The sequence below is a fragment of the Crocuta crocuta genome, unplaced genomic scaffold (genome assembly GCF_008692635.1).
Source record: "Crocuta crocuta isolate KB4526 unplaced genomic scaffold, BGI_CrCroc_1.0 scaffold1, whole genome shotgun sequence".
Classification (NCBI taxonomy): Eukaryota; Metazoa; Chordata; class Mammalia; order Carnivora; family Hyaenidae; genus Crocuta; species Crocuta crocuta.
In genome coordinates this window covers 3341220-3365278 of record NW_027527930.1, presented here as the reverse complement: position 1 = coordinate 3365278, position 24059 = coordinate 3341220, and the positions used below count along the sequence as shown (strand labels likewise).

At 36.9% G+C, this 24059-nt stretch overlaps 1 protein-coding gene across 2 annotated transcripts in view; it reads right to left on the bottom strand.

The window, feature by feature from the left end:
* MOB1B (MOB kinase activator 1B) overlaps nt 1-24059 on the bottom strand; it is a 54250-nt gene that overhangs the window by 14553 nt on the left and 15638 nt on the right. For both annotated transcript variants that reach the window (XM_077750167.1, XM_077750157.1), the window contains exons 2-3: nt 7593-7759; nt 2896-2989 (exon numbers count right to left, since the gene is read on the bottom strand). In XM_077750167.1, the coding sequence (XP_077606293.1) occupies nt 2896-2989; nt 7593-7759 (261 nt within the window). The remainder of the gene's footprint in view (nt 1-2895; nt 2990-7592; nt 7760-24059) is intronic.

Genomic DNA, 24059 nt, shown 5'->3' with positions numbered 1-24059 from the left:
CAAGGGCCACACTTAACTCCCAAGACTGAGCTGCGATAACACGTGTTAAATACAATCTATCATGCAAGCTCTTTAGTGACTCACTCTTCAGACTTTTTATTGAGAAATGGTCAAGAAGCAACCTCTGCATGGCACATATTAAAATTCTAAACTCCCAGAGGGAAGGCATTAGCCACACTGCCAGTACAGTTCAGGCACAGTGAGCCTGTCTTAACAGTTAGGGAGGTTGGAACCCTTTCAAAATCCAAGTTCTCAGATGCTATCCAAGGATCAATCTTGTAAGTAGGCCTTTCAAGGGGTAACAGTCAGGCCTGCTATGTTAAGTCTTTTCTGTATAAAGAAAATAAAATACTGGGAAAGACTGAGGAACTGTTCCAAATTGAAGTACCTGAAAAGATACCTTCAATGCCATATATATTCCTAGGTAGGATCTTGGACCAGAAAGGGAAAACTGAGATACTGTTGAGTAGTAATAAAGTGTGACTAGTGTCCACAGACTGGAGGAAATGACGTGGAGGGTTTGTATGCTGGTTATATAGAAGAGTAACCTTGTTTTTAGAAAATACACAGTTGAATATGAAGGGGTAAAAAGGCATTAATGTCTACAACCTGCCCAAAATGTTCAGAAAAAATTGTTAATGAGTATACATACAGAATAGGTGATGAAACAAATGCAGTACAATGTTAATAATTAGGGAATCTGTGTGAAAAAGATAAGGAGAGGCCCCTGGGTAGCTCAGTCGGTTAAGCATCGGTCTTTGGCTCGGTCATGATCTCAGTTTGTGGGTTCAATCCCCACATCGGTCTCTGTTCTGACAGCTCAGAGCCTGGAACCTGTTTCAGATTGTGTCTCCCTGTCTCTCTGACCCACCCCCCACTTGCTCTCTTTCAAAAATAAATAACATTAATAATTTTTTAAAAAAATGTATGGGAGTTCCTTGTGTTCTGGCATCTTTTCTGTACACTTAAAATTACTGAAGTTTCAAAGTTTGAACTAGTCTGAAAATAAGTTATTTTCAAAAACTATTACCTTAAGAAAGATTTAAATTATATTCTTTTGAAGAGCTTTGATGATGGCAAACTGTCAGTTTTTCTTTAAAAGGACTAGATTCTGGGAAGTAGTTAAGCTCGTTTGGAATTAATTTGACGAATAAAGGTAGACAACTCCAACTAAGTAACTCTGCTCAGTAGGTGAATTTGGTCAAAAAATAAAAGTATGACTATAAAGTATTAAGCTGAATCTCTTGGATAGTAAGTAATCTGACTCTGACACTACAGTTTGAAAGTTACCAAAGATAGAGGCACCTGGGTGGCTCAGTCAGTTAAGTGTCCGACTATTGATTTCAGCTCAGGTCATGATCTCAGGGTTGGTGGGATCGAGCCCTATATAAGGCTCAGTGCTGTTAGCAAAGAATCTGCTTCAGATTCTCTCTCCTTCTCTGTCTGCTCCTCCCATGCTCATGCTTTGTCTCCCTCTCTCTCCAAAATAAATAAACATGGAAAAAAATTGTAAAAATAAATAAGTAAAACTAAAAGTTACCCAAAATATTCTAAAATAAGTGATTAGCAATCTAAGGTCGCTAGTTAAAATGATAATACACCCTACCCCTATAGTAAGTTTGGGCAATGTTGTTTTGTTTTGGGGGTACAGTATATATACACTTCATAAAAACTCAGCACTAAAAATAAAACTTCTCTCTCTTTATATCTCATAAGTATCAATTAATATTTCTCAAAATAATAAAATACTATGTAACAATTAAGAGTACAGACACTAGGAGAGCCTGGGTGGCTCAGCTGGTTAAGCTTCTGACTTCAGCTCAGGTCATGATCTCACCGTTCATGGATTTATAGATTCGAGCCCCGCATCAGGCTCTGTGCTGACAGCCTGGAGCCTGCTTTGGATTCTGTGTCTCCCTCTCTCTCTGCAACTCCTCTGCTCATGCTCTGTCCCTCTCTGTCTCGCAAAAATAAATAAAACATTAAAAATTTTTAAAAAATAAATAAATAAAATAAATAAATAAAATGTTAAAAAAATTTAAAAAAAAAAAAAGGAATACAGGTACTAGGATCAAAGAGACCTGTATTTTAAATCTGGTTCTGCCTGCTTTTAGATAATAGGACCTTGACCATCTTACTTAACCTTTCTTAGACTCCATTTCTTTTCATACCTCATAGGGTTGTATGAAGTAAAAGATAAAATGCATGAAAGGCTTGACATTTTAGGTATCACTAAATCAATGGTAGCAGCCATTGTTATCATCATCCATAGTAGTAATAAAGGCTGGTTTCAAGAATCTATTGATCCAAGCTAACATTTATCAAGTGCTAACTAGGTGGCAAGCACTGTTCTTGCACCAAAAAGGATTTAAACAAAGAAGGAATCTAACAGGTTAAATAAGACATGTATAAACAGTGCAAGTATAATATAACAAAGAAATATAATCACAAAGACAAAAAGGTTAAATAGATCAGACCTAGTCTGAAAAAAATCAAAAGGTTTAGAAGCATTTGATGTAAGCCTTGCAGATGGGTACGATTTTTAAAAATATTACCAGATGATTAGAGGGAGATGGGGAGAGAAGAAAAATATCCAAGAGAATAATGGAATAAGCAAGTTTTCAGAGTGCATATAATGGAGGAAATAGCAAGGCACTGCCAGCAATTTAGTTTGGAGAGACCAGAAAAGACTCATAAGCAAACAGAGGAGAGGCTGGAAGGAGGATTACTCAGGGAGGGCCAGAAAGCTCAGGCTAAGAAATCTGGACTTAATGTATCAGTCATTGGTGAATCACTGAAGGAGATGCTACACAGAGAAATTATATGGTCAGAAGCTTTCTTTCTACCTAAGAACTTTTAAGTAAAAATGAGAAATGATCATGAACCATGTCTTACTTTGGGCCAGCTGACATCACCGGACAACTTTCCTCTGTACAGAAATCTGTGATTGTTCCATAAAGCATATTAATCTGATTGAAGAAATCCACAGCTGCAAAGCAAATACCAGTTATAAGTAAAAAATTAAATTTTAATTTTACTTAAGCAGAATCCTAGATTTATCAGTGTTCTTTCCTCTACAAAGAACAGGTAAAAAGCATATACAGAAATCACAATACTTGGCTACACTGAAGTTAGGGATTTCTGTTTGTTAAGTGACTCCCTTCAGAGGGTAAAATAGCAAAGCACAGAGTGGGAGAAATTCTTTGCAACACATAAAACCAACAGAAATCTTGTATTCAGAATATATAAAGAACTCCTATGAATCAAAAAGAAAAAGAAAACCCAGTAGAAAAATGTGAGACAGTTTTGAACCCCAGCACTTATTAACAAAAGAAGCTTCCAGATGGTCAAATGGCACATGAAAAGAGACTGGCAATCACGGAATTGTAAATTTAAATTATAGTGGGATGCCACTCCATAGCCATCAAAAAAGTTACAATGCATTTTAAAACACAAAGAGCTAAGAATATCCAACACATTCTTAAAGAAGAACAAGAAGAACATGAAAATTTGTAAAGCACAATGGATAAATAGTGTGGTCTTAGTAGACCAATGGAACAGAGTGGAGACCAGAAACAGATAAGAAACAGCAAGCACGGAAGCATGTTAGTTTTAGGTGCACAGTCTAATGATTCAACAATTCTACACATTAGTCACTGCTCATCATAGTAAGCGTACTCTTATTCCTCTTCACCTATTTCATCCATCCCCCCATTCACTTCCACAAATATATTTATTTAATGTTTATTTATTTGGGATGGGGGAGGGAGAGAGAGAACAGAATCCAAAGCAGGATGTCTGAGCTGTCAGCACAGAGCCCGACACAAAGCTTAAATTCACAAAACTTGAGATCATGACCCAAGCCCAAGTCAGACACTTAACCGACTGAGCCACGCAAGTGACCCCATAAATATATTTCTTAAGAGCACAAAAAACACTTATCATAAAGGAATACTTTTCTATGTTTCATTGGATTTATTCCTGGGTTTGTGATATTTCTTTTTTTTTTTTTAAATGTTTTATTTATTTCTAGGAGAGAGAGAGAGAGACAGCATGAGCAGGGGAGGGTCAGAGAGAGAGGGAGTCACAGACTGAAAAAGGTTCCAGGCTCTGAGCTGGCAGTCAGCACAGAGCCCGACGCGGGGCTCGAACCCACGAACCGCGAGATCATGACCTAAGCGAAAGTCGGACGCTTAACCGACTAAGCCACCCAGGCGCCCCTGGGTTTGTGATATTTCTGATGCTATTTATAATTTTTATATTGACTCTAGTAACAATCTTATTAAATTTACCTAATGGTAATAATAATATTGGTGTAGTAATAACAATGCTAATATTTCAGTTTTTCAACATTCATTCATATTTGGGGCACCTGGAGCCAACTTTGGCTCAGGTCATGATCTCGCGGTCCGTGGGTTCAAGCCCCACATAGTGCTCTGTGCTGACAGCTCAGAGCCTGGAACCTGTTTCAGATTCTGTGTCTCCCTCTCTCTCTGCCCCTCCCCAGCTAGTGCTCTGTCTTTCTCTGTCTCAAAAATAAATAAACGTTAAAAAAAATTTAAAAAAAATTTATTCATATGGACTATGAATGAATTGACTATGAATGAATATGTTTTTCTCCAAGAGAAATTAAGAAAACAATCTCATTTAGGGGCACTTGGCTGGCTTAGTCAGCTAAGCATCCCACTTTTGATTTCGGCTCAAGTCATTATCTCACAGTTGTGAGATCAAGCCCCGAGATGGTCTCCCCCTACCCCTCCCCGCCCACTGCTGAGCATGGAGCCTGCTTTGGGTTCTGTCCCTCCCTTACCCTCTGCCCCTCACTTGCTTGGGGTCTCTCTCAAAATAATAATAATAATAATGTAAAATAAAACTTAATAAAATACTTTAAAAATCCCATTTATAGCTGCTCCAAAAATAATAAGACATTGAGGAATAAAGCTAACCAAAGAAGTGAAAGATGTATACTCTGAAAACTATAAAATATTTATGAAAGAAATAGACATTTCATGCTCATGGATTAGAAGAACAAATATTGTTAAAATGTCTATACTACCCAAAGAAAACTACAGATTTAATGCAATCTCTATCTAGTATTTTTCACAGAACTAGAACAAATAATCCTAAAATTTGTATGGAACTACAAAAGACCCCAGATAGCCAAACAACCTTGAAAAAGACAAGCAAAGCTTGTCTGGAGGTATCACAATTCCAGACTTCAAATTATATTACAAAGCTGTAGTGACCAAAATTATATGGTACAGGCACAAAAAAATAGACCCATAGATCAATGTGATCAACGGAATAGAGAGCTCAGAAATAAACCCACACTTATATAGTCAATTAATCTATGACAAAGGAGACAAGAATATAAAATGGGGAAAGGATAACATCTTCAACAAATGATGCTGGGAAAACTGGTCAGCTACGTGCAAAAGAATGGAACTGGACCATTTTTTTTCATCATCCACAAAAGAAACTCAAAGTGGATTAAAGACCTAAATGTGAGATCTGAAACCATTAAAAACCTTGAAGTGAGCACAAAAGTAATGTCACTGGCCATAGCAACATTTTTCTAAATGTCTTCTAAGGCAAGGGAAATAAAGGCAAAAATAAACTGCTGAGACTACATCAAATTTAACAGCTGCTACACAGCAAAAGAAACAGTCAACAAAATTAAAAGGCAACCTACAGAATGGGGGAAGATATTTGCAAATGACATACCCAATATAGGGTTAGTATCCAAAATACATAGAGAACTACAAACTCAACATAGAAAAAACAAATAATCCAATTAAAAAACAGGCAGAAGACATGAACAGACATTTCTCCAAAGAAGATATACAGATGGCCAACAGAGCCATGAAACCATGTTCATCATCACTTACCATCAGGGAAATGCAAATCAAAACTACAATGAGATCTCACCTCACACCTGTCAGAATGGCTAAAATCAACAACACAAGAAACAACAGGTGTTGGTGAGGACATGGAGAAAGGGAACCCTCATGCACTCTTAGTGGGAATGAAAACTGGTTTAGCCACTGTGGAAGACAGTATGAAGGCTCCTCAAAAAATTAAAAACAAAATTACCTTATGATCCAGTAATTCCACTACTCAGTATTTACACAAAGAATACAAAAACACTAATTCAAAAAGATATATGCACCTCTATGTTTACTGCAACATTATTTACAATAGCCAAAATAAGGAAGCAACCCAAGTGTCCATCCACTGATGAATGGATAAAGAAGATATGGTGTGTATGTGTAGACAGGAGAAGAGAGAGAGAAAGAGAGAGAGAGAGAGAGAGAGAATGGAATATTACTCAGCCACAAAGAAGAATGAAATCTTGCCATCTGCAACAACATAGATGGATGTGGAGAATACAATGCTAAGTTAAACTAGCCAGAGAAAGACAAATACCATATGGTTTCATTCATATGTAGAATTTTTAATTTATTTTTTCTTTTAGTAATCTCTATACCCAACATAGGGCTTGAACTCAAACCCCAAAAAACAAGGGTCACACACTCCACTGACCAAGCCAGCCAGGCACCCTCATATGTGGAATTTAAGAAACAAAATAAAGAGGGAAAGGGAAAGGGACAGAGGCAGGGACAGGGAAAGAGAACAGAAAGAAAAAAGGAAAGAGACAAACCAAAAACAGACTCTTAACTGTAGAGAACAAACTAGTGGTCGCCAGAGGGGAGGTGTGGGGAGAGGGGTCAGATAGTCAAAAAGGTGAAGGGGGTTAAAGAGTAGTATATTTATATTGGTGAACACGGAGTAATGTACAGAATTGGTGAAAACACTCTATTGTACACCTGAAACTAATATAATGCTGTATGCTACTACACTGATTAAAAAAAATTTTTAAAGCTACTCCAAAAAAAGAGTATCTCATAAAAATATTTTACTAATTTCATCAGATTATTCTTGAATTGCCTTTAAAAAAAAAAAGGCACAAATAACTGAGTCTGCTACTGAAAGAGGCAATTTAGCAGTCACTGAAGTGTAGTCTACTTGTGAGGAGCACCGGGTGAAGTAGAGAGGTGCTGAATCACTATATGGTACACCTGAAACTAATATAACACTATGTTAACTAATTAGAATTAAAAGAAAAACTTAAAAAATGTAGTCTCTAAAATTCAAAAGCCCTATATTTAAGCCCATTTAATAGCTGTATAACCTAGGCAAATTATTAATCTTTCTGTTTTATCTTCCTTATCTATACTAAATGGAAATAGTTCCTACATCATGATGCTATAAAGATGAAATAAAAATCCATGTAGAAAGGAGAACAGAGGGCCAAAGAATTAGTGTTCCATAAATATTTATTGCTGTTATTATCATTTTTCTCCACTGAAGATGGTAATTCTTTGCTTTCTATTACATTATAACAGGAGACAAAAATTTAATAAAACCCCATATTCACAAATAAAGTCACATAAAGGCTAAAGTGGACTGAGATATCACTATACTACAACATTAAGTTGCTAACTAGAACCTAGAACAGACAGCATCCCAACACTAACCTAAATGAAGTCTATCAACATAATTTAGAGTTTACTGAGAAACCGGCTACTTACTGTTCACTGCAACCCATTCATTTAGATCTTCCCCCTCAGGAAGCATGACCGCCATCCGGAGGTTGCCACTACCAAGTGTGGCTTCTGCGTGCTTTAAGAGCTCATACTGGTGAGAACCCTCTGGAATGTTCTTCTTTGGTTTAAATGTTTTAGAGGAGCGGCTACCACTATGAATAAAAAAGAAAAGAAGAACCTCAATATTTAAGGCACAACTTTCAACAGAGTCGACTATATTTTATTACTGAATAAAATAACAGTGAGGTGATCCTAATGTCCACAAATAAAGAGCCCTAAATTGTACTGGCTACATTAAATCCCAGCAGAATAATGGTTAGAGCTACTGTTTGATACCCTAAACTCCTACAAACCTTCCCTACATCCCTGCTGCAAATCCCAAGGACAAAGATAATTTTTGGCTGTTAACTAATCCAGTTGTTCACAATAAATTAGATTCAAGATTATAGGCTATAATCTATAGAAACAAAATATTACTTCTGTAATCATTTTTGGTCATTTTATTCCTTTTCACCCCTATTCTAAGCCCCTCATTTTACTACAAATAATTTATTTCCTTCATTAAAGATAGTTTTATGTCAATAAAACCAAAAATCCTAGAGTGGGAACAAAAAGCTACATGTTCTGCCCAGTTACAGGAAGCATCAGCAATCCTAACCCAGAATTTCACACATGCAAATAAGTAGCTAGACATTAATATGGTTGGCTTACTCAAATTTCTCAATTCGTGGGGATACACGCATACATACGCACACATTTTTTAAGTGGATCAAATGAAACTAGTCTTAGAAATGTTTTTAAGAGTTTTTAAGAGATAGATTCTCCTGTTAATGCTATCAAATTCTTATCAAACTGTATTATATCCCAGTCATTCCTTCTGAATACCTCCCTTTTCTTCTCTTCATACAGAAAGGAACAGTTAAGAAGGAATTAGAACTAGGAGAGGCTGGGTATGTAGGAACTCTGTAAAGTTTCATGTTACTAAATTCATACCACCAAAACATTCATGTGAACATATGAATATGAAAGGGGAATTCCAAAAAGAACAGACAAACGAAAGTTATACTTTGCAAGCTCTCCAAAGCTTTTCACTCATTACCTTCTTCTCCCAAGCTTAGCCCCATGATCTCTCCTGTTCTCGCCAAGGTAACAAGTAGTTCTCAGTGCTGGTCACATATTAGAATTACCTCACAAGCTTTCAGAAAGTACTGAGGATCCTGAGATAAACTAAGAACCCAAAACCGAATTCAACCCAAATATCGGATTCTAATGACGTATTTTTCATTCTAAGGCAATGGCATTATCTTTAAACAGAAGTCTCTGATCAGGTGTTTAATTAGAGTAAACTGATGTTCTTATATTACTTCCCCCTTCTCTGCCAGGTATCTCTACTCAACAGCCAAGGTAACTCTAAAAGCACTGATCAGACATTCCTCCTTTGCTTAAAACCACTCAGTGGGTTTCCAGTGCCCTCAGAGTAAATCTGATCAAATATTAAGACACAGTCAGGCCCTGGACCGGAACTCTTTTTCAGTTTCATCAGAAAATGCATTAAACACCAAATCCTCTCCCAGCATCTCTAAAATATAAAAACAAAGATCATTATGCCTACACCAAGCTCGAGACTTACTTTATTTTCCTACTCTTCTCACCCTTTGTTTATCAAAATTAAGTGTGAGAAACTTCACCAACATTTTTTACAAAGACATTTTACTAATTTATGTGTGATTAATTACAAAAATAGCTCTCCTATGACTAATCTGGTGCATGTCTTCAGGCAGAGTGTTAAGTTAAATACACTCTCTCTAATTAGCCACTGTTCCAGTTAATGCAGCAACTGAGGATGTGACAAGCTGTTCTGAAAAGCGCTGGCAGAACACATGAGAATTATAAGGACATGAGTTGTGCCTGCACTCAGAGGAGGGTCAGAGCCTCACCTGCCCCCTAAAACCATCTACTTATTGAACCACTCTGCCATGAAGTCTTAGACTTCCAAATGTTTTCTTGATTGATACTCCACTCAGAACTGGTCTTCCACAAAGCTAAGTAAATCAACCACATAAGACTTTATTCTTGTGTAGAAAGAAAAAACAAATCTGAGTCCGATTTTATGAAGGCCAGCTATGTTATCTCAGGCAAATACCCCAACTTTCTTGAGTCTATTCTTTCTTAAGCAGTGAAAGCCTAATAAAAATAATAAAACATCACCACTGCCTAGATCACAGATCTGCTGTAAAATGAGAAAGTAATTATATGTGAAAAAAGTTCTTTTTAAACTTTAAAGTGCTGTGCAAATGTTAGCTTTTTCATTGTCCTTCCTGTTTCTGAATCAGAATGACAAGAGTAACAAAGGGAAGGGTAGCACAATATCCAAAGTGGTATTCAACCACCATTCCCGCCCTCTTCTCCTAAGACTGGATGGAGGGGAAATATAACCCTACTTCGGAAACAAATGCTTTTACACATCAAGTTTATGAAGGAATATTTTTTAATCCTGTTTTATTTTTTGGTGGTAGTTCCATATCAAGGTTTGGGCAATCTAATGCTAATCATGGAAATCAAGAAAACAAGGTTCTATTCCTCATTTTGCTACTTTCTTTTTATGTTACTTAGGAAACCACAAATTATCATCTGGGCTTCAATTTATTTTGTTTTTTGAAAGTCTGGAAAATAACTTTTTACAAGAAGGTATAATTTAAGAGATGAGATAATGTTTATAAAGTGATTCTAGTTCCCTGCAGACTACTGACTGCCTTCTCTGTTCCTCATTTCCATGTACACTCAAACTTCCAAAATGTTTTCAAGTCCTCTGAATTTCTTTCTCTCTGACCCTTCAGCTTTATTCAGGCAATATAACCTAACCATTTCAATACTCTATATTTTTTATATGTTCTTTTTAAAAACCATATTCAGGGGGCGCCTGGGTGGCTCAGTCGGTTAGGGATATGAATTTGGCTCAGGTCATGATCTCACAGTTTGTGAGTTTGAGCCCTTCATTGGACTCTGTGCTGACAGCTCAGAGCCTGCAACCTAGTTTGGATTCTGTGCCTCCTTCTCTCTCTCCGCCCCTCCCCTGCATGTGCTGTTTCTCTCTCTCAAAAATAAATGAACATTAAAAAAACAAACAAACAACAAACTCAGCTTTGTCCTTTCTCTTTTAAAAAATTTAAGTTTATTTATTTTGAGAAAGAAAGAGCACAAGTGTGGTAGGGGCAGAGAGAGACGGGAGACAGAATCCCAAGCAGGGGCTCGAACTTGTGAACCACGAGATCATGACCTGACCTGAAACCAAGAGTGGGACTCTCAACCGAATGAGCCATCCAGATGCCCCCTCAACTTTGTCCTTTAAAAAATAAAAAACCATATTCAGTTTTGGTACACCTGGGTGGCTGTGTCAGTTAAGCGTCTGACTCTTGATTTTGGCATGGGTCATGTTATTGAGCCCCATGTCAGGCTCTGTGCTGAGCATGGAGCCTGCTTAAGATTCTCTCTCTGTCCATCTGACCCCTCCCTCACTTAGATGTTCTCTCTCTCTAAAATTAATTAATTAAAAAATAAATTTAAAAAAAAACATATTCAGCTTTTCAACTGCTACCTGAAACTTCCAGTATCCACCATACCCTGGAAGGGTGGTCAAAATGAGGACTCCTCATTCCTAGGTCTAAAGACCAACCTACAGAGTCCTCAAGTTCAAAACTACAAAGAGGAAAGCATATTTGCCAAAGTCCTCATCAATGAGTACAGAGCTCTTATAATAACAATGTATGCCCAAATACTTATATCTCACATGGCATTTTAAGACATTTGATGAAAATATTCAAAAACATTTTCAATAAGAGAAAGTATGTTACCCTCCCACTCACCACCCCCCCCAGAAGAAAACTGCTTATCTGAAGAATCTCGAAGTAATATCTTATATATCCTTCAANATTCTATGTCTATACAAGCATAAGAACGCTTGGGCCTGTTTTTGTTTTTACACAATTATTTCATGCTACAGTACACTAAATAATATTTTTCACTTAATATATCCAGGAGATGATTGTATATTAAGGCAGAAGTGGATCTAATTTATTCTTTTTAAGATTGAATAGTATTTCTTTATATAAATGTATAATATATATATATTTTTTTAAGTTTATTTATATATTTTGAGAGAGAGAGAGAGACAGCAGGAGAAGGGCAGAGAGAGAGAGAATCCCAAGTAGGCTCCGCATTGTCAGTGCAGAACCCAACATGGGGCTCAAACCTGTGAGCTACAATATCACAACCTGAGCTGAAATCAAGAGTTGGACACTCAACAGACTGAGCCACCCCTGGCGCCCCATGTATAATATATTTTAATCGGTCACTTAATGATAAACATTTAGGTTGTTTACAGTTATTTGTTACTATAAACAATGCTGCAGTAAGTAACCTTGTGCATATGTATATATGAAGAATAAATTGCTAAAAGTAAAATTGTTATGGTGAAGGACAAGCCTACTTTTCTCCCCAAATAAACTGTACCTTTTTACAATCTCATTAACAAGGTATGAAAATAGCTATACACAGTTTCAGTCTCAGAGGCCAGGGATTCCACTGTTAATATCTCTTGTACAGCTCCTAACACAGTATCATAACTTTAAGAGAATTTGGAGCTTTCTGATTAGACAATGAATGATACATTATATATAAGGATGTTACATCAATAAATCACATCATTACCCTGGGGTCTTTTCTTTCCCAGTAAACAACCAGAATTCAGGATTGTTTCTCCTAGTCAATCCTCTTACTCACATCTGAAGGCCGATCAGTTTCTAGAGTAAGACAGGATGGTTTGACAAATAACTGACTCCTAAGGGAAAACCCTGAACCCACATCTCTTATCATTTGTAATCCAATTTATCTACCTTTTATAAATTTCAACAGCATTATTTATTTCCTATTTGAGAATCTGAAGAATGGATTAGCCCTCATTCCCATAAACCATTTCCCACTATCTCAATACTGTCACATTTATCATTTCCTTAATTTTAACCCTTTATTGTCAAATCCAACTATTAATGAAGTTGATACTTTCTAAGTTGAACAGGAGAATCTTAAGGCTATAGGAATTGGGGCAGGGGAGAGATATATAGAAAACTTGAAACAGGGGCATTAGTAAGGGTTAGAAGAATAGATATCTGTATATGTTGACACTAAAGAACATGCCAATTATCTTAAACAAGTTATCTGACATTACCAAGCCTCAGCTTCCTCATCTATAAAATGGGAAAAGTAATATCCACCTTACTACTGAACCCTGTGTTAAGAACTCCACTAATACTAGTTCTCTTTGCTCCACCTCTAGGTACCAACCTGTCATTCACATCAGTAGCTCCTTCCATAGGTCTAAGTCCAATACTAAAGATCAGGTACTTGATAAATATCTCTTAATTGATAGTTCCAGTGAACTTCAGGCTGAGAACTCCCACATCGGGATAGTAATGATGATTAATATTAACTAACATTTACTGCAGGCTTTGTGCTGAGAAGGATTTTGCATGCAATATCTCATTTAATCTTCTTACCTATGATGTACATGCTATTATTTTCTTTTATTTTATGGGTAAAAAAACTGAGGCTTACATGACTTAAGTATTTGCTCAAGATTATGAGAGAGGTAAATAAAAGGAGCCAGAATTTAAATATAGGATTGAAATCTTTAAACCTCATTGTTTCACCCACTACTGAAGACTTATCTTTACCTTCCATCCAATTATTTCTAATAATTTTCTTCCTATATCACCACAGTTTAATCAAGTCACTTATAAAACAACACAAGACTAATTCATACTGAGAGAGTTATCAGACACATTTTTAAAACAATCTTCAAACTATCTATCTCCTTTCCTCATACCTCTTCTAATTTATATGAATACTTACTAATGCCATTAAGAAAAAATAAAATCCTGCCAGAGAGCAATTCCCCCCTAAAGGGTGCCAAACATACTAATGCTTTCAGAAAGGCAGAGATGCACCAGCAAAAAAATGTTAGAAATTACCAAAATCAAGTAGAATATGTTCTAAAAACAACAAAGCTAAAGACTATAAGCTAAAAGCATTGAGTATCAAAAAGATCATCTTCAATTCAAGGGAGTAAGCAATCCGAACAAACATACCTACTTACATTTCTGCCTAACATTCCTTTTAAGCTATGATTATGAGTGGTGCTATCATTCATTAATGACAGGAAAGTAATGAGTTCCTTAACACTGCCAGAAAGCAAGAAGAAAAGACTATCAGCAGGCCAGAAATTGTGGAATTCTGGTAAGATTAAAAAGTTGATGAGAATACACCTGACACTAGAAGGATATTATGTGTCGATTATACTTCAGTAAAAAATAGATTTTAAGAAAACTTGATGAGATACAGTGACAAAGTCTAAAAAAAACCTAGTTTAGAACATGCCCACTGATAAATGAGTGAATCTTGGTAATACTATGCTAAATGAAAAGAACCCAGACACAAAATACGTAGTATCACATATTGTATAATCCCATTTATATGGAACGTTAGTACAGGCAAACCCATACAGACAGAAAATAGGGGCTGTAGAGGGAGAAATGGAAGAGTGGCTACTAATGACACAAGATTTCTTCTGGGGGTTGATGAAAATGTTCTGAAATTAGATAGTCATGATGACTGTGTAACTTTTTAATATACTAAAATCCACTAAATTGTACACTTAAAGGATGAGTTTTATGGTGTGTAAATTATAGTTGTTTTTTTATATTTTTTAAAGAAAAATCTTTATTATTAAAAAATAATTCTCACCACCACCTCAATAAATCAGTTTCTTTATCCATTTATCCACTCTTGCATTCTCTCTTGCAAGTAACATATTCTGACCACCACCTATTTCTAAGAAGCACTGTTCTAAGCTGAGACACAACACTGAACAAGAAAAGACAAGATCCCTACTCTTATGGCGGGGATGGAAAGAAGACTCCAATATTTGTAGGTAGCACCAACAGACTCACTACTGGATTTTATGATTTCTGGAGAGTGGTGAAGAATCCAGGAGGATTCCTAGGTTTTTAAGTCTAAAGTAGGTAGAAGATGGGCCACATACTGAGATAGGCTTTGGAAGAAGGCTTTGGGACATGTTAACTTGAGATATCTAGCAGACATCCAAACGGATACTTTAGGGGGGCCTGGGTGGCTCAGTCGGTTAAGCGTCCGACTTCCACTCAGGTCATGATCTCACGTTTTGTGGGTTCAAGCCCCACATCAGGTTCTGTGCTGACAGCTCAGAGCCTGGAGCCTGCTTCCGATTCTGTGTCTCCCGCTCTCCCTGCCCCTCTCAAAAATAAACTATAAAAAATTTTTTTTAATAAATAAAATTTAAAAAACAAATGGATATGTTAGGTAGGCAATTATATTTACAAGACTCAGGCTCAGACAAAAGATCAGACAGAAGGTAACTAATAATTTTGGTATCTTCACTGGTTAGCACAGTGCCAAAAGAGGCACTAGTATATTACTAAATGAGTATTTTATAAACTACGAGAAGTCCTATAGTAGTAAAGAAAATTGTTCATGATTTAGCCTAGGGCTTCCCAAACATCCGTAGTCATGGAAACTTCCAAATTTTAACATCTTGCTCTTTAACACATTATTACGGAATATTGTACTCGTATATTAAATTGCTAACTGGCTTGCCTCTCATTGTGAAGCTCGTTCACAACACTTTAAGTTTATAAAGTATAACTTAAAACTTCATATAAGAACAGGTAGAGGGTTGGGCAATTCACTATTTAATACCCCATAAAATTTTATAATCTAATCCTTGGAAAATAATAAAGCACTTCACACACAAAGGCCAATTAGTTTCTACATCTGTGAAGTGATCTGAGGCATTATCTCAGCTTCAGGAAAAGACACTAAAGTTTAACAGCTCATCTCTGATCACCCTCTGAGCTTTTGAGGCTGCAGTTTCCTTTGCCCAGCACTAAAGTCATTATTCCAGTCAGTAAATGGGTAGTGAAACCACAAGAGATTTTAGGAAGTGCCCAGAGTCAAATGTCTGGGTGATTTCCATGCAACAGCAGTGACTCCATTTTCAGAATACTATACAATGTGCTGCACTGTTAAAAGAGGACTCCAAAACTTGTGTGTGCAGAGCTCAGAATGAACATCAATCTAGCAAATGAGTCAGCAGTAATTCCAAATAACACCAGTATCTCAACCAAGAAACATCTAGGGAGCTTAAATATCATTTCTTTTTATAAAAATATTTCCTAACCCCCCAGGAAAAACTCTCCATTCTCTCTCGTGTCTCATTGTAGCTTACAGCTCCTGTAACTCCTTAGGTGTGTATTTTTGTGTTTATTCTCTTTTAGATAGTATACAGGAAATGATATCATCAATCATGCTGGACCATTATGATAATTAAATGAGTGAATACATTTAAAGTACCTTAGTTTTAAGGTAGCTATCACACAGCAAATGCACAACATAGGAACTAACAGCTTTAAAATGGTCAATGAGGGGCGCCTGGGTGTCTCAGTCGATTAAGTGGCCCATTCTTGATTTCAGCTCAAGTAATGATCTCCGCAATGAGTGTGGAGCCTGCTTAAGATTCTCTCTCTCTTCCTCTGCCCCTCTCCCCACTCACACATATGCAGGCACTCTCTCTCTCTCCTCTCAAAATAAACTAATAACTAATAAATAATAAAATGTCCAATGAAATGAATGACATTTAAATGCACACTTACATGCAGGTATATGTATACGTAGAAGTAAAACACCAATCCTCACTTTATCCCTTGGTCCATTCAGGCTGCCATTACAAAATACAAAAGACTGAGTGGCTTATAATCAATAAAACTTTGGTTCTCACAGTTTCGGGGGCTGAAAGTTCAACAACAGGGTGCCAGCATTGTCAGATACTGGTGAAGGCCCTTTTCCAGGTTGGTGCCTGCCCACTCCTCACTGCATCTTCTTATGATGGAAGGGGCTAGGGAACTCTGTAGGGTCTTTTTTCATAAGGGCACTAACCCCAATCACCTAATCACTCTAAAAGTCCTCTCCTCCTAACACCATCACACTGGGCATTAGAAGCATTCAGACCATAGCAATTCTACTGCCACACTTATACTAATGCACCAAGAGTCAGCTTATAACATTAACTCTCATGCTTAATTGTTTACATTTTTCTTTCTCTCACTAGAATGTGAGTTACTCAAGAATATGAATCATGTTTTAGTCACCCTTGAATCCCAAGTACCTAACACAGAACCTGGGATGTAACAGAGTCCTAACAAATGTTTACTTGTCATTAAATAATAATGTTGAAGGGGGAGAAAAGCTTGTTCTTATTGCAAAGAGTAGTTGTTCCCAATATTAAAGAAAAAAACTGATGCGCTGTCTTTATTTACCACACCAAACCTAANACCTAACACAGAACCTGGGATGTAACAGAGTCCTAACAAATGTTTACTTGTCATTAAATAATAATGTTGAAGGGGGAGAAAAGCTTGTTCTTATTGCAAAGAGTAGTTGTTCCCAATATTAAAGAAAAAAACTGATGCGCTGTCTTTATTTACCACACGAAACCTAAGAGTTTAACTGCAGCAAGAGAAGTAGCAGATGGATTGGGGACAGTAGTTCCTAATCCTGATACCAAAATTTCATTTTTAATCTTGGGTCCTTTGCAGTCCTGCCCTACTTAAAACGGGCCACTGAGGGGCCCCTGGATGGCTCAACTGGTCAAAAGTCTGACTTCAGCTCAGGTCATGACATCACATTTCATGGGTTCAAGCCCTGTGTTGGGCTCTGTGCTGACAGCTCAGAGCCTGGAGCCTGCTTTGGGTTCTGTGTCTCCCTCTCTCTCTCTCTGCCCCTTCCCCCACTTGTGGCAGCTCTCTCTCTCTCAAAAATAAATAAATAAATAAACATTAAAAAAAGAAACTGGTCAATCAGGGGCGTCTGGGTGGCTCAGTCAGTCGAGCATACAACTCTTGATTTTGGCTCAGGTCATGATCTTATGGTTTTGAGATCCAGCATGGAGCTTTCTTGGGATTCTGTCTCTCAGCCCCTCCTCCAACTCACGTTCTCTCTCAAAATAAATAAATAAACATAAAAAAAAATAAAAAATAAACTGTCAAGACATCTCAGCAATTCCAAGCAAGCTTACTCCTCCTACTGGGGGTGGACAGGACAGAGGAGGTTGTTTTTATACTTTTTTATTATTGAAATATAATTGACAATGTTATGTTAGGTTCAGATGTAGAACATATGGATTTAACAATTCTATATGTTACTCAATGTTCACCACATTAATAGTGTAGTCATAATCTGTCACCATACATTACAAGATTATTGACTATATTCTCTATGCTGTACTTTTCATCTCCAGAAGTTATTTTGTATATATTTAATAACTAAATAGGTTTCCATATCCTCCCATTGTCTAAAGTAATTTAATCATACTTTAAAAGCTAATATGCAAAATAAATAAATAAATGAAAGCTAATATGCACTTACTTGTGATAATAGGATTACTTTTTCTTTTTTTCCAAAGCAAAACAGCAGAATTACCCTGGTGTTTAATCCAAAACAGCAACCCACTATGAAGGATGCAATAAAGGATAAAGTCTGCAGTCTTGGCAGTAATGGAAATATCTTTTTTTTTTTTAAAGTAGGCTCCACACCCAACATGGGGCTCAAACCCCCAACCCTGAGATCAAGAGTCACATGCTCTACTGACTGAGCCAGCCACGTGCTCCTTGGAACAATCTTTGTATCAGATGTAGATCTCAAGGTTAACACTAGGGCAAAGATTCACCTACTATTCCTATAGTCTATCGTTTGCCTACAAAGACATAGCAGTAAAGAGGTATACAATGCAACCAGTGACATAGTTTTGTGTTCTAAATGCTGGAAAAGTAAATTCTTATAATAAAGCCAGCTTGACTAGAAAAAAAAATACGAAGTTAAAATCAGATAGAGCCTACTCCTCCTTATCTCATATACTTTTAACTGAACTTTCTTTTTTTTTTTTTAAATGTTTTATTTATTTCTAGGAGAGAGAGAAAGAGAGAGACAGCGTGAGCAGGGGAGGGTCAGAGAGAAAGGGAGTGACAGACTCTGAAACAGGCTCCAGGCTCTGAGCTGGCAGTCAGCACAGAGCCCGATGCGGGGCTCAAACCCACGAACCGCGAGATCATGACCTAAGCAAAAGTCGGACGCTTAACCGACGAAGCCACCCAGGCACCCCTGAACTTTCTTTTTTTAGTCATTCTTAAAGAATTAATCCAGGTATCATCTTCCTCAGGAGGCTTCTCTGATAACCTAAACTGTGTTAAGGAAGTCTTCTCTGTGTTCACACAGGACACGATCACGTGTCTCAATTTTACAATGTCCGTGAGTTTCTCAAAGATATGAACTATTTCTAAGTCAGCACTATATCTCCAGAACTTAGCAGAAGGCATGGGTTGCAAGAGATCTTTAATAAATGTTTTGTTGAGCTAAACTGATAAAAGAAAGATTCCAGGTCAAAAATGGTAAAGCAAAGCAAACATCTGACAACATCTGCTAAATTCATATCCTGGGCTTACAAAAATAGGTTCAATTATAACAGATATAAGTAGCATAGTACTACATATGTATACTGGTATACATACTATGTTTTAAACTATCTTTCTGGTAGTCAATTAACAAATGCAATCATCCAAGCACAAAATTAAAGCTCAAGACTGTAGGACTGAATTTACTCTGACACTATCAGTTTAAGCTTGAGGGATCCTCAATGGGAGGGTCCCTTCCAAGGTACTGGAAGCAGTCCTAACAATGTGTTCCCGTGGTCATATGTTTTCACAAAACTTGCAAAAGAATGCTAATTGCAATTGGTTAAGACTGCTTTCTCTAACTCCTGCTCCATCACACTTCCTTCTCGGCTAATGCAGTATTCTGGGCATTCTGCTAAAGGGAGGTTGATGTGGAGAAATATTTAGGTTTCACAGAATATGTGTATTTCTCAGTCACTTCCATGTATAATTAAATTATTGCTAGGTGTATTCTAGGTGTAGGAATGACTTCCAGGAATATTCTTACCACCTAAGCACTGCCTCATTTGGTGTCATACATTAATGTGCAGGACCACAGTCATCTAGATATGAGCTCCAAAGGATATTGGCAGAGACATAAGAACACTGTACTATACATCACCTAAGGAAAGAACTTAGCAGAGATATACTGAAACTTGACAACAACAATCTTAAAATAATACATGACATTACCAATGAGTTATAAATCTAAAACTCATGTAAGCTACCAATAATAATAAACATATTTTGATCAATAATGCTAGAAGGAAATAATCTATTTGCTCTATAGAATAATCTATTCTCTCTACAGAAAACAGTAATCCTATTTTATAAATTGACATAAGAAGTCAAAAAGTATGTAGTCGGGGCACCTGGGTGGCTCAGTTGGTTAAGCGTCCAACTTCAGCTCAAGTTATGATCTCATAGTTCGTGGGTTCGAGACCCTCATCGGACTCTGTGCTGACAGCTCAGAGCCTGAAGCCCGTTTCAGATTGTGTCTCCCTCTCTCTCTGCCCCTCCCCACCTCTTGTGCTCTGTCTCTTAGTCTCTCAAAAATAAATAAACATTAAAAAAAAATTTTTTTTAAGTATGGAGTCAAAAATATATATATAAATAAATATATTAAGGTATATCAGGCAGTTAATAAAACTGTTATTTTTCTGTATTTTGTGACATCCATTGACTTGGCTTTATTAAATATGTAATTTATTGTGATTTTTTTCTTACTCTAAGCATTTACTTTGCTACTTAATTTTGTATTCATAATTTTTTACTCGTTTTCTCAAGAAGGCCTCCCAAATCTCTACCAAATCTCTAGTCTCTACCCATTTTAAGGCTCACTAAAGGTACTGACAGATGGAAAATTAGAAGCTGGCTGATATAACCAATTCTCTCAATTATTCAGACATAAACCTACTTAGGTACCTTCTCAAAGAAACTGCCCTTGGCCATCCCCTAAAGAATTAACATGCCTTCTTTCAGGTACTACTGTACTCTGTACAGTCTTCTGTTTCTATATTTACTAAACTGAAAGTTATGTTAACTAGTCTGTCTCCCTTTTTGCCATGTACTTAAGAGCAGGCCCTACACTCCTTGTTCATGTGGGTATTTTTTCAGAAGCTACTTTTAATACAATAAATGATAGATAATTGTTAATTTTTCTAAAAATTGTTACCCCTTGAACTACTACTATCTTTAGGAAAGTTTATTAAAGCTCTTTCACTCACGATGTTATATCAGATTTTGACTGATTAACCACTGTGGAAATGAGGAACAGGATTAACTATAAGAATTCACATGAGCTAATTTCTTTAGGATCCTAGGAGGTGAAGTACTTCATTATCATCTCAGTACTTTGGTCACCTAAAAGATCACCATAGTTCAAAAAGCTATGTTGTCCAGTGGGGAAAAATGAGCAGCAAGTATGAACAGTAGATCCTCCGTAAAGGCTGAGCAACTCACAGAAGGCCCAGCTGGCTCAGCTGGTTGAGTGTGTGACTCTTGATCTCAGGGTGCTGAGTGCAAGCCCCACATTGGGTGTAGAGCCTACTTAAAAAAATATAATAAATAACAAAATAAATAATAAACTAACACTTATGGGAGGCCTGGCTGTCTCAGTCAGTACAGCATGTGACTCTTGATCTTGGGGATGTGCGTACAAATCCCACATTGGGCACNAACTCATTTAGCTAATAGGTTCTCCAGGACTATGTAAAGTAGAAGTCTGTCCTTAAATCAAAGAGCTACAAAGGATGGCCTTTGCTTTTTTCCTTTAGGTAACTTCTGGGGTGATGAAAATGTTCTGGGTCTTAAAAAGGGTATGGGTTGGGGCGCCTGGGTGGCTTAGTCGGTTAAGCGTCCGACTTTGGCTTAGGTCATGATCTCACGGTTCGTGGGTTCGAGCCCCGCGTCGGGCTCTGTGCTGACTGCCAGCTCAGAGCCTGGAGCCTGTTTCTGAGTCTGTGTCTCCCTCTCTCTCTGACCCTCCCCTGTTCACGCTGTCTCTCTCTCTCCTAGAAATAAATAAAAATAAAAAATTAAAAAATTAAAAAATTAAAAAAATTAAAAAAATAAAAAAATAAAATAAAAAGGGTATGGGTTACACAGAGTTTATATACACTTGTCTAAACTAATCAAACTATGTTCGTCAGGTCTGAGCATTTCAGTGTTTGTAAATCATACTTCAATAAAACAAAAGTAAAGATAAACCTGAAGCAGTGATCATGGGCCTAAGACAGATCTCTGAGCTACATAATATAGAAATATACCTTCCACGATGTTCTTAAACATAAACAACATTTTTTCCTTACTGATTTCTTTGCCTCTAGTTCAACTGTTTTGAGCCTCTGATCATCTGAAAGACATTTTATGAACTTTCTCTCTAGAGACATAAGAGGCAAAACAGTTTGCATACAGGAATTCAGGGAGGTGCTAAAACATGTTCAAAAACCCAGATAAAGAACTCCTGGCCTAATCTGTCTCCTTTTTCTCAGCCTATCACGAGAACATTCATGTTCTTGTGAAATTTTCCATGAGCTCCACATTTATTTTCTAATCCTAGACAAGTATTCTTTGGGATAAAACCACATAGACATTCAGGATGAATAAGCACAGGCCCTTTTTATTCAATGAAAAATAATCTATATCCTATGGTTTATTCCTTATTAAACAGTGACTCTAAAGAAAGCTTTGATCATATTTGTATAATACTTCAAAGTTCAAAACAATAGCATTTGTAAGAAATTAGGTGCTGTAAATTAATAGTCTTAAGAACATAAGGAAGTTTGGGGCGCCTGGGTGGCTTAGTCGGTTAAGCGCCCGACTTTCGCTTAGGTCATGATCTCGCAGTTCGTGGGTTCGGGCCCCGCGTCGGGCTCTGTGCTGACTGCCAGCTCAGAGCCTGGAGCCTGTTTCAGAGTCTGTGTCTCCCTCTCTCTCTGATCCTCCCCTGCTCGCGCTGTCTCTCTCCCTCCTAGAAAAAAATTAAAAAAAAAAAAAAAAAAAAAACATAAGGAAGTTTATGGCAATGCCTATAAATAGAGATAGGGTCCAGGAAAATGGGAAAATTTTTATTCCCTTTATTTCTTGGAGCTGGAGAAAGATATAAGAAACATGAATACAAAACTTATAGATCATTTTCTCCTATAATTTCAAATGCAGTTGATTGGTTTTTGTTTGTTTTTACATAAAACAGAGATCATTTCTGGTTTGGAGGTAAATTTTAACCAATGCATAATTAAAGTCAAAGACATTAAAGATTTAAATGAGATTTGCTAAAGCATACTTCAGAAGTATAACCTGAATAATGTGGAATATCACTGAAGGCTGATAATAGATAATAAATAAAAGATAGTTCTTTACACCTCAAATTCGGATTAATCTGTTTTCTTGTAAAAATGAGTTATGGAACTGTTAGTTGGAAAAAGGACTTTTAGACTCATTATCCACTAAGACATCACTGAAACAAAAACAAATCAAAAAACACAAAGTAATTTAACATAGTGACATAAGTTCCTTTCACTTACAGACACCACACAACTGTCAACACTTAACAGAATATGGCAATAAAATTAGAACCTTTAAGAAGACCATTTTAAAGAGCAATTGTTGAAAATGGTAGGCTACAAATACACATTAGCTTCCACTTCCTACTCAAAATGATAATAAAGTCAATTTTAAAAAAATCATAATCCCAAAAGGACAAAGAGAATGTCTTCTCTTTCATTATAAAGTAGTGAATAAATCACTGGATTAACATACCTAAGGAAACCTAATCCTAAATTTAGAAGCAACCCAATTTACACTATAGATCCCACAAAAGGTTCAGGAATTAAATAAGTAGGATACTTTGGAAATGGGAATGAAGATAGAGCAAGACTTTCACAGTCTAAGAAATGACACACCCAGCTTCCCTCTGCAATCTACACAGCGGGCTTCTGTACTATACGCATCCTAAGAAAAGACTAGGAGCTAAAGGGTTACTCTACGAAAAGGGCGAAACAGAGAGGGTGTCTGGCTTAGGAGATAAGGCACACTTGGAGGCAAATGTACCACACCTAACACTGGGAGATTAGAGGAGTGTGAAAAATCAACGTCAAGACCACCATAGCCTCCAACCTCCAGCCCCTGCAGGATCCCAAAACCTTGCAGCCAAGATAATAATCTCTAAGCAATATAAGTGATGGATCACTAAATTCTACACCTGAACCGATTTACCATGTATGTTAATTAGAGTTTAAATAAAAACTTGAAAAAAAAAAATCAGGCAAACACCAGAAGAGCTCTTGCTGCCAAATCTGACCATACCATGTACAAAGACCTAAAAAGATTCATACCAGGAGTTCTTCAAGGAAACAGCCTTTGCCTTCAGCAAAGACCA